The sequence below is a fragment of the Acromyrmex echinatior genome, chromosome 6 (assembly GCF_024713525.1).
Source record: "Acromyrmex echinatior isolate Ae372 chromosome 6, ASM2471352v2, whole genome shotgun sequence".
Classification (NCBI taxonomy): domain Eukaryota; kingdom Metazoa; phylum Arthropoda; class Insecta; order Hymenoptera; family Formicidae; genus Acromyrmex; species Acromyrmex echinatior.
Genome location: NC_141857.1, coordinates 3,895,584 through 3,907,815, shown reverse-complemented (window position 1 = coordinate 3,907,815; position 12,232 = coordinate 3,895,584). Strand labels below are relative to the sequence as shown.

Sequence of the window (12,232 nt, the reverse complement as noted above, 5' to 3'; positions counted from 1 at the left end):
CTTTCGCGCACAACATTTGCGCGTTAACTTAAGCTTTGCTTGAATAACGATGGACACCGATCTTATTTTTGTTTAAATAGTTAAAGATTGCTCGGAAAGTATAGAGAGAGAGAGAGAGAGAGAGAGAGAGAGAGAGAGATGACTAGTGTATTTTATACTAAAGTTCACAACTTAAAGAACACAATAATAATATAATTTTATATTTTCCATTACATTTCTTATCTTGTTAAAGATCTTAAAATTAAAAAAAAATTGTAACAACATAGTTTAAAACATTACCGATTAAGTAGGAGCGACTACAAAATTAGAAATCATGGAAAAATCACAGAAGCTTTCTGAAAATGAAAATTCTCGACTTTAAAGATGTTTAATACATGTGCATCACACCTACGCAGTTTTAGAATATTACCAACTTAAACAATTAAAAATGCAAACTATATCAGCAATATTAATAGTAATTTATATTGCTGTGTTAAATTGATCTCTCAACAAAATATTATTGAAAGTCAGGGAAAATCATGAAATTTTGTCTGAAAATTAGAGAAAAGTTAAGATGAGGAATTTATAACAATCCTAAAAAAACTAGTCAAACATATCAGTTATCAGACATTGTAGAGTTAAAACACTCGTGAATACAATTTATTGCAGCTCGGTCCTAATTCTTAATTATGTATTTAATTAATTTTCGTAAAGGAAACCATGAATCAATTATAGATTTATTTTATGCTTTGACATCTATACGCTTTTTAAATTCTCGACACACACTATTAGATCGTATTAACGTGTATAATTTATTTAATTTATTATGACGTTTTGAGTCATATTGTTATATTTCCACGACGTTTATTGTTCCAGTTTTTATGACTGATAATGACTTATTTATTTATTATTATTATTATTATTAAGCTGAAACATTCCGCCGGTTGAAATTTATTAAATATACATATGTTTATTAATTTGACATTTACTTGTACTCATTTACTCTAGCATTTTTAACCTTACATTTGTAATCAAACTCGATTAAACTTAATACATTTATTGCAATTTTTAAGTGACATATTCAAAAACTCTAATTATGCAACAGCCTACAATCGTTATCACGTGCATATTCACTATGAAGTAGCTAGATGTAAAAGTATCGCTAGTCTAATCTACTCAGGGATTGCTCGTGCAACAGGATTCTTTCTCGGTCGGCTTTGACCGCGTATAAACTGGATCAGCATCGTCTACGACGGCAGTCGCCAAAAACAGGAGAGGAAGCGGTGGGATTCGATTACAAAGCCCTCTCGTCGCACCCTCCCGTTCCATAGTTCGGCTGGAGATCGGACTTTCTCTCCCTTTTCAGTGTGCCGATCCCGGTGTGTTCAGGTCGTTAAAGATTAACGGCGCACTCCTCTCCTGGCGACGTCGTATCCAGGGCTCTAGGCGTCCTAGGACAGGGGAGCGGCTAATGTAACAAAGGAAATCCGGGCGACGAGCGACAAAACGTAATTACGCCCGTCCGCCCCCGTCCCGTCGAATCTCCTCTGCCCCTCCCCTCCCCTCTTCGCTTCTTCCCACAGCTTTGCGTCCGCCTGCGTGTAACGCGGAACCTCAGTGGGACGTCGTCCGTGACGCGCTTTCCCGCGTCTTCCGTTTACCTATGTACACCTCAACGCTCCTCGTACATCCACCTACATACAACGTTCTCCTTCGCCACATCCTCTCGCACGTCCGCAACCCGCTTTCCGACAACGCGCGGTTTTGGCGCGCGGATTACCGCCGAAAGGGAATCGATTAAACGCAAAGCGCACCGCGCTGACGTCGCACCGCCTCCGTTCGCTAATACATTTTGCAGTTGACAGCCTCTTTAATTGCGGTATGGTTCTCTCATCGTTCTTAACACCTTTCCATGCGTTACTAAGCGTAAGATTCGCGCTGACGTAATATCGTAGAGCGTGTTTTATGATTTGTCACGCTTTAATTCTTGAATAGGTAAATTTCTTCGTTGGCTATGTCATCGACATCTTACGAAACTTGAATTCAAATCAATCAATGTTACATGAGGTATTCACGTCAAGTATTACGAACAGTTTTCTCAAATTTATTAGAGACAAGGAAAATTATTTAAGATTTATTTGAGTGTTTTAAGATTCGCGGCTGTTTATGAATATTTAACACCAAAAAAGCTTAAAAGAAGGCCTTTAGGAAAGAAAACTATATTTGAATCGATTAGAAATAAAGAAACAAGATGTTCCTTTGTAATTTATGCAGTAATTTTATTGATAGCAATGACCCTTTAAAATCCAGAAAAAAAAAATTACTGTGCTTCTCGTATTTCCTCTTCGCACAATGTTATCCATAATTATGTCCGCATCTGTAACTTGCTTCTGGCATGGTAAATATTAGTCCGGCGAATATTAAATAAGTAGGATCGATGGAAATGAGTTTTCTGGTATTTTTTTGCCGAGTTTTATGTTTTATAGATGTCGACGAAAGCTCAAAGCCTCCTACGTTTTCTACCTTGCGCGATGATTATATAAGGACTGGTAGCTGCGTATTTGCTCGCGAGCAGCGGCACGCTTTTCATGTGCTTTCTCTTTCTCACAATCTTTATTCACCGATTTTGTCGAAATAAAATCTCGCTCATCTTGCCGCGGTGAAATTCAAAGGGAATAGGTTAATAATATAGCGAGCGTAATAAGCTTTTAGCTTTGTAACATATTTTTTCAAGCGCAAAAGAAAATACGAGCACCGAGATAATTTTGCCCGCGGTATATTGTCCACTTATAATTTCATGCAATGCAGTTGTGTGAATTGGCAGTATTGCGAATTACTTACGAGTTATTTGCGAACATTTTTCTAAAAGGAAACGTTGTTCATAAATATTTATAAAATTTAATTGGAAAAATTCCTTAACTAACTAAATTGCATGTATCTCGAAAATTATTGATATCCAATAACTATTCTAAAAATTGCTGTTCTTCTTAGTTCACTACGTTTCATTGACTTCAAAATACATCGAACAGCTGAAGATATTAATACGAATTTTCTTGGAGATGCGCGACAGCTGCGCCAAATTTCATATTGCCTAAGATCCGACCCTCCTATCTCGTCCCTCGAGTTACTTTCGAGGTTGACAAAATTCAGCGAAAATTTTAATAGATTGTGCCGGAATAATATCCTTTCCACGTCGAAAGCAGGGAGGAAGTAGGCAAACTTCCATCCGAGAAATGAAATACTTTCACCGTCGCAACTTCTTTCGCTTTGTATGTTTGCTGTAATTTTACTAAAAGTCACAGGAGCAATTTGAACTGGATGCACATCCAAGGAGTTCTTTAATCGAACAAGATGAACATGTACAAAACGTCATTCGTACAGTTTTATTTATGCACAAGATATTTTTAAAAAAGTGTTCCTTTCAGAAATCATTTATTTATTGAACTGTGTGAAGTATAAATTAATGACAACAATATATCGAGTCGACGTGAAAATTTTATGCGACAATATTTATCCTGACGTATCTATAACTATGTACACAGAAAAAGCTTTTAGTTTTTAACACTTTCATGGAAAAGTTGTACTACATGGAAAATCCCGCAATACGAAATGGCAAAAGAATTTATAGAAATCATCGTCAGACAATATTTGCTATTCGCAACGAGAGCGAATAAACGAAATAGTATAAAAATTACAGCAATACTTCCGCGATTTGCATATGTTGCATGATTTAGCAATTTTTATCCGTCTTATCACTTTCATTAGAGTAATTGGCACTATGAGGCATAAGATAAATTTGTCAAATGAATGAATGTCCATTTTCATTTTCGGATTGCTCTATCTTTCTCGTTTCGTTCCAAACCCAATATTTATCTTTGTTGTACTTTTTTGTCTGTATCTCCAACGTAATGCCACTAGCACTTCCAATTTTGTTCAATTAAAAGGTATTTTAAGGCCACTGTAATTCGCTATGTTTAGACAAGATGTCGCGGAACTAGGGCATGAAGTTTTTTCCTGCAAGGATTGCGGTACTTTATTTTATCAGACTATTTCGTTATTCCGTTCCGCGATAACTGCGATTCAAATGTACTGCGGAAATACCAAGACTGGTATAAGGCAAAATTTATTATTTTAATTGAAGTTATAAGGTTCTTTTCAGTTTAATTCCAACATACTTTTTTCTACTACGCGCAATTTATAATATGTCCTGAGATTTTGTACAATGTTCTTAGATTTTCTTGAAACTATCTTTTTAAAGAAGAGTCTGAGAGTTTTTTTGAAGAATAAGAATGTCTTTAAAAATATTATTTTTCACGTTACAAACATAATAATATATAAGACTTTCACGATTTCGTGGCAATGTGAAAGCCATTGAAATTTCGTGCTAAACACTCACGTGGGACTACCGCATATAATCCATTAGGCGCGAAAGGGTTAACGCGTTAGCGCAATCTCCTTGAGAAGCGGACCGTGCGGAAGCGATTAAGTCGAGGTGGCTGAAGTCGTATTGTCATCCTGACAAGCACGCACGCACGCCGTAAAATTACGGATTGCTACGAGATTACAACCATGGGGAGAGATCGAATCGGTGACGACAAATGCAGGAAGAAACGGAGAACGAGAAAGACGAAGAGGATAAAGTGGGGAGAAGTTGTGACGAGAGAGAGAGTTTCTAAACTACTAGCATCTACTACTAGTAAATGGTAAACCTGGCGCAGGCTGCAGCAACTGACTGCGACGGAAGGGGATGAGCATGCTAGGCGAGTTATGCCGGCATTGTTCTAATTTAATCATACATGCCAGGACCAGCTAAGATACCGGCTCAAGAAGCAAGCCGCTAGTAACAATCCATCCATGCAATTCAGCGGCACTTGGATCACTTCTCTCTCGCCCTTGTATAAATACTTGTTCTCGATTTTCTTCAATATATAAGTATATCATTCTTTACTTAGTTTAAACTCTCATGTAATTGCAAAAATTATATTCTACTTGATTTATATTATCGATATAACTTAATGTTCTATATATAGACACGCAATTAATATTTTCGATCATAATATTGCTGTGTGTTTTTACTTATTATTAATTTTTTTTTATACCACTATATCTTTAATTCGACGTTTAATTTTACTCATTATTTCCTTCATACATTTTTGTATAACTCAATTGCAGTATGTAATCAATTGATAATAAATTCTTTATCACTATATCTTCCTCGCGTCAAGTCTCAAACGTCACATTTAAACTGGCTCTCGAAGACGATGGAATCACCGAATTTCCGCTTGCTATGCGGACCACCGGCCCGGAAACGGGCCGTAATTTTACTCCGGCCATACTTGAACGGGTTAAGTCGTTGCCGAGGGAAATGGCACTACGATGTCTCTCGAAGTGGAAGGAGGAGGAATGACGCTCCTCGCACTTCTTAAGACAATTGCGTCTCCGTCGGCTAAACTATCGAAGCAACGCTAATGGCGAATGCAAAAGGAACACGTCGTGATCGCGGATTTGCCACGTAAAGCGTCTTTTGAATTTTCATCACGTATTCCGCATTAATCCCGAAGTAATTGAGTCACGCTATTCGATGAAAATGTGGAAAATCAAGAAGAAGCGAAACCACGGATATTTTTACACGTCATTTATCGTTATGTATTGCCTTTTGAATTCGTGCTGCGAATGTAAAAAGTGAATAAAAGAGATCCGAATGTAATTATAAATGCGGAATTTAATCAATGCCTATTCTATCGAGACAAGTGAAAAATACGATGAGTTTAATATTGATCGATGTTATTTCAAAACAAATCTTTAATTCTATATAAAAAAGTATTTTACAATTTTAATCTGTAAATTCTCGTTTCTATCGTGGAAATTGTATACGAATTTTGTTTGCGATCGGAAAGTGATCTCGGCAAACGGACATATTGCCTTAACATGAAAAGCGCGAAAGTTTTTCAGGCTCTTGTTGGGATCGAAGATTGTTTGCAGAAATTGATGAGATATCTACCGCGATCGACTACTCCGATATCGTGAAAGATGATCATGGTAGGCGACATTGCTGGCGACAGAGGATCGATAGCTATCTCGTGATCTATCAATGGCATACTTCGAACGATGACGAGCGCAAAATACCGACTAGAGGAGAATATAATCGTACTCGTCGACGCGCGAATTAAACCAATTTTATCGGATGCTTTCCATGGAAAAGCCTACTTTTAAGTTAAACTCGTTCGCGGAGGCTGCCTCGGACGAACCGCGAATACCGAATCATAATGAATTATGTATTTTAACGCAATAAACGAAAGAAAGGTAAATAATCGAAACCAAGTGAAGTGCTAGTAAACGTCAATGATTACGCGTTCGTATTTCTTTAAGCTCACCGAAGCTAAAGCTTGCTATTTGAAGCTTAATGCACTAAGTCTGTCAGTGTTGAGGATTAAATATTAATCCTTAACGCTTTAAATCCAGTTCAATGGCGATATATTATTATGCTTTAAGAATTACGCTTCAGCATTTATATTATGCTGCTAATAAAAGAAACGTAGACTTTAATAACGCAGTGAAATTTATTTTCGTAAAATTTCTCAGATAGAAACAACATGCGTAGAATCTGTCAAAGTTGTTAAATAACTAATATATGGATTGATCGTATTTCCCCCATGGCGATCGTATTGCAACGTCGATCATCCGGTGCTCTCATCCGCAAAGCTATATACCCATTTACGCGTGTCAAAAGCTTTTTCATATTCACGATGTTTTTCCTCGACTGAACAACGGAATGCACGCGTACATCAACAATATCACGCAAAAAGCGTGCCCAATGAAAACGACCACAGAGCGTTCTTTGATTACCATCTCGCTTTGTATTTTCTTTTTCATGTAATTACGCGGTTCGTGCTATGGGTGATCTGCCTTTATGAAGACACCCAGCTGTTATTCTTTCACGCTCCTCTCCACCTTTGTCGTTCTTTCTTTCACAAAATACGTTTGTTCATTGGCTGGAAATACGTTCCTTTTTCTTTAAATGATAAAAGGCTGTTGAGTGATATATATATATATATTAAGCTCGCGATATTTACTACAAAGATTTATAAAAGATATGAAAAGCTTCTCTTTATAAAGTATTTTATAATTTTATATGAAAACTTACGCTTTTTTTTTCTCTTTTATAACAAATTCCGCATAAGAATATCTGTAAAAGATAACATCTCTAGAAAAAATAACATATCGATCGCGTTGAGTTCAAAAACTATAATTCAATAGTGTAAGTTGATAAAACCCATCTCTGAATTTTTAATGGCGCCAGTAGATTCAAGACTTCCTCTAGGAAGCAAATGAGATGGCAAATCGCTTTTACTTCCTAGAGCAAGAAAAGGTAGATAGGTAGTTAAGAGCGAATAACGTTCCGTTATTATTAAGCAAAGAAGGGTGAGAAATGGAGAAGGGTCAGATATGAAGACTAGTCGCGCACATGTATGTGTATATATGTAGCTTCTTGTTCTTTCGTACTGCCAAATGTCTCTCACGTACGATTCACGTGTGTGACAGATACGTGTAGCTTCATTTGCAGATCAAAATGAGCAAAACGATTTGGACGCGAACGAACATCTTGAAAGATCTTGGCAGATTGGCTCAAATCAATGTATATCGGCAAATGTGATTTTAATGTCAAATATAAGGCGGCAAGTATCACAATATTATCCATATTATGCACAAAGCGTTTTAAATATTAGCTGTATTACTTCCGCGCTTTAAACGCGTGACCTTTTAAGTTCCTTCCGCAGGATATCGAGTATTGGATCTACTTACGCAGTTATTAAATTTCCAAAGCTCTTATCCAGACATGCCTCGCGGCAGCATCGAATATGTACTTACGACTAAGCTTAGAATTCCCGATCCTTCCGGGAGGCTTGATGGAAGAGGAAGCAACTTCGCTCTTCTCGCAGCAATTCTCGAACTTATACGACAGGAGTTTTGCACGCCGCAAAAGGAGGCGTAGTAGAAGTAAACTCGCGTGAAGGGAGCGCATGCTATCCTGGCGAGCGAAAACGAGAGAGAGAATGTGCATGCAATGCAATCCCGAGCCTCTAAGATCGGTATATTTATAGTTGCATTTCTGCCGAGGGACTTAAAAAACTAGTTTTAAGATATGTAGTTTAATGGAAGGATCCTAGAAATTAATTTGACATTTGTGACACAAATATATTACAAACTGATCAAGTTGATCTTCATAAATCTGCATCGAGAATTTTTAATTTTTTAAACAATTCTTTCTTTTATTAGCGAGAGTGTAGAATGCAAAGTTTATAAAAAGATATATAATATTTTTTAAAAACCGGGAATAAGCTTATGCCGAAATGTGAATGCACTCTTGCGTCTGAATATATGAATTTTATTCTAAACGTTTCGTTTATTATGCTTTTAAGATGAAACTTAAGTAGTAATTGTAAAAAGAATTTAAACTCTCCATTTATAAAGACAGCATTTTGGTGTGAAAAAATTATTAGGTGTTGGAATTAATTCGTAGCGTTTTTAATGAAAGAATGTTATTTATTTCACATGAGTATTAAAAAATACATTAATGAAAGTACTTCCCATCACTTGTAAAACGCTACGAATTAATTCCAACACCTAATAATTATAGGTAAAAAAAGCTATTTATAATAAATACATTTGAAAGCAAGATTATTGAAAAGCATCCCATTGTTCCTAGAAATCAACCCGTTCTTATTGGCGCAAAATCTAGAGCACCATGCACAACGTTTAGAGGAGAGTGTTAAGATCTAGCTCTAAAATACAAAAGCGAAGTTATAATATGTTATAATACAGAAGTCGAGGCTTCGCGCGCGCCGTATCTCGCGTCCCCGGACGATCGTCGTATCGCCTGGAAGCGATGCAAATTGTGCAGCGGGCGTGCAACGTTCTCCGATCTGTAGTTAGCAATTCTCCCATCTCTATTCCCTCTTACGCGCTTACGAAGTTGTGGAGTTTATACAAGGCTTCGAAGGAGATGGAAGAGGAACGGTTCTCGGCTCTCGAGAGGGCTTAACCGGCGGGCAGAGAGCGGCAACTTTCGCGTGCTACATAGTCGTATTAATGTTACGCGTGCTACACTATCGTTCCCCTCCCCCTTAAGATGGAATTTCGTCTGCCCCCTCCCCCCCCCCCTCGAAATGCGAAACGGTCCTTGACGAGAGCGAAATGGAGAAACACCGGAAAGCGAAAAGCTTCGTGCGTTGCCATTAAAAATCTTCTGCGACTTCAAGAGAAGAGCAGCATTAAGCCAGATGTAGGGTGCGCCATAAAGGAAGAAGCTACCATAAAGGAAATTCTCCCTTTGTTCAATTATTCTCGGTCTTACGCTTATTCTAGTCTTTACTCGTTATGTGCCACCGTCGGAAATAATGAGGTCGTTACGTTGCGAATATTTTATAAACGCTATTCTCTCTTCTTCTGTAGAAATACAGGATTGAGTACATCAGCAATTATATGCGACATCTGTTGCATCCCTTTAAATCATTTATTATTTAATATTAAGTAATAGTAATTATGATTTAACCTTTTAACTACCGTCATGGCGTCATGGCTCCTTTGTCATATACTAACATTGTCGTCGAGTCTAGCACCGACAGTTTAAAAGGCCTTGTTTTCTTTAAGTAGTCACTTTTATTATATTTTTGTTGCTTTGTTGTTTAATAGATATGACTTTATGTTTAAAAAAACATTAACGTGACATTTTTTTTTACTTAAATCTTTATTTATCATTCATTTTATTGAAAGAATCTACACCTCCGCCGTGTCTGTGAGACGGCAATTAAAGGTTAAAATAATATAAATGTTTTTTAAACATTTGACGCGGACATATTTCAAGATATTTCAGACACCCTGTAGTTGTAAATGTTTCAATATTTTCTTAAATCTTTCTTTATATATTAAGAGAGGATTTATTTCTCGCTTACAGCAACAACAGCAGCAAGCGCAGCAGCAGGCGCAGCAGCAACAGCAACAACAGCAGGTCGGCTCGCCGGGAAGCGGAAATGTAGGGAAGGGCAGTCCATCTCCCGGTAATTCGTCTTCCCCCGGAACGGTCACTACTTCCAACAAGACCCAAACGGAACCGAAACCGGTGGAGTGCAATCTGTGCCATCGAAAATTTAAAAACATACCGGCCCTTAATGGCCATATGCGACTCCACGGTGGTTACTTCAAAAAGGTAAATATTTGATAAGGACAACGCTTGAAGAAGCTTTTGTTTACGTATTTATGCGAATAAAGCTAAGAGCTTAATAAGAAATGAGCTTAACGCTCTAAAATATTCGAATAACGTTTTATCTTGTAATTTTACTATATATATTTTAAGAATAACGATCATAAAGCAGAATCAAGCCATATATAATGCATTTCAAATCCCAGGCTGAATAAAATAATTAAAATTAAGTGAATGCGTAATTAATATCCGATATATCTGATTATTAAATAAAAATTAAACTTTATATCATGCCCTCATTATATAATATTATGAATTTTTCCATCTTATTTTATTCAAGAAAACTTGAATCTTCTTTTCTGAGGAAAACTATTGAATAGCAATTTTATTATTATACAATTGTATAAAAAATATTGTTTTCAAATGTCGTCTACATCGCGAAGTGTAATGTGACAATGTAAGATCGTACGTTGTAGCTTGACACTTTCTTTTGGTCGCAGCCATTTCTTCAGGATAAAGGAACTCATCTCGCGGCGGCTGATTTTATTTGCATCCGCCCGACCGCGCCGTCCAAACTTCATTTTCGGCGCGAAAACTTTAATATTCGAGAAAATCTCCGCGTGCGGTTTCAAAGTTATATCGCGCCGACGGTTGCATCACCATATGAATTCGCAATCGCGCGAATTCGCGCGAGCGCATCTTGCATCCGAATAATCAACCGGCGTTTCTATGAAAATCTCATCAAGCTGCCGCCATCATCTCGGGGACCTCGAGGAACGCGATACTCGAGGACGCATCCTCAAGGTGATAATCGCCGCGTTGAGGATGCAAAAAAGACATAAAAAGTGATATAAGAGAAATCGCGGAAATCGCCTTCCGAGATCCGCACGACTTCAGCACACCTTTCTCTCCTCGCGTCTACCTTTTCCCATCTCTTCTATTCCTAGATGGAGGAGGATGCGAACAGCGGTTTTCTTAATAAGGTCAGGAGGTAAAGCGTTGTTGCAGCCGTTGAAATAGAAAGATCAGCAATTCCGCGAAAATCCTTTCTCTCCTCACCGCTTCCGTCTTTTCGAAGCTCTTCTTCCGCTGATTAAAAATGTCTTAACGAAGGCCACGTCGTTTAGAAAAGTGCTGAAAAACTCGTCGGACAAAAGTTTTCCCTTTTTCACTCGATTCTGGATGGTAGGCAGGGAGAAAAATGAATGGCAGACTGGAGATGTTCTTTATTCTGCAATTGAAAGACGACGACGTAATCGGTACTATGGAACGAGTGGGAATAAACTAATCTGACAGATGGCATTAAAAGGCAAGAAGAATAATAATCGACATATTGAATCACCACATATAAATCGAGACTTTTTTCCAATAAGACTTTATCGCGTGATTGTGAAAATATGAAAGTTTGAGAAATGTATTATAAAAAAAAGAACTTAATATATACAAATGCGTACATCGAATACTTGATGTGAATACAAAGATAAACGTGAATTGCATTTCAAAATTTAAATATCTTTAAGAATGCAAAAAAATGTATTATTATAATATATTTAAATATTTATTTTTAATTCGTCTTCATATTCGTCCTCATGAATTCTGGAGCTACTTTCCTTTTTATTTTTCACGCTCTTATGCAATCTTAACAAATAAGTACGTCAAATTAATTTTCCAATTAACATTTTTAACCACCATCTAACCTTCCGCCATCGCTTACTGGTGACTCGGTCCTTCTTTCCTCCTTATTCCATTCTTTGCGTAAGCGATGGCGGATGAGAAGACTGTTCAGTAACGACTCGATAGAGTAAAGATTGGAACGAGGCGGGTACGAGGACGAGTAAATCAGGGAAGACGAGATAAAACGCAGACGAGCGAGGGAGACGTTACCATCGGTGGATGGGAAAGATAAGGCGATGATCGAATCCAAATGAACCCATTAACAAGCTCTTTGGTTCCACCCGAACCCCGAATCAATCCGCAGCGAGTTCGCTGGTCTCGGGGATGGAAAAGAGAGGAAGAGCAAGAGAGATACGATTTAACGGTTCAGGGGAGAGA

General features: G+C 37.5%; 1 protein-coding gene and 1 long non-coding RNA gene across 8 annotated transcripts in view; one reads left to right on the top strand and one right to left on the bottom strand.

Annotated features, from left to right (window-relative positions):
- Positions 1 to 12,232, bottom strand: part of LOC147909275 (uncharacterized) — a 308,493-nt gene that overhangs the window by 263,346 nt on the left and 32,915 nt on the right. The gene's annotated exons all lie outside the window — the stretch shown is intronic.
- LOC105153914 (Transcriptional-regulating factor 1) overlaps positions 1 to 12,232 on the top strand; it is a 432,031-nt gene that overhangs the window by 392,945 nt on the left and 26,854 nt on the right. For all 7 annotated transcript variants that reach the window (XM_087407003.1, XM_011069054.2, XM_087407002.1 and 4 more), the window contains one exon: positions 9,935 to 10,186. In XM_087407003.1, the coding sequence (XP_087263129.1) occupies positions 9,935 to 10,186 (252 nt within the window). The remainder of the gene's footprint in view (positions 1 to 9,934; positions 10,187 to 12,232) is intronic.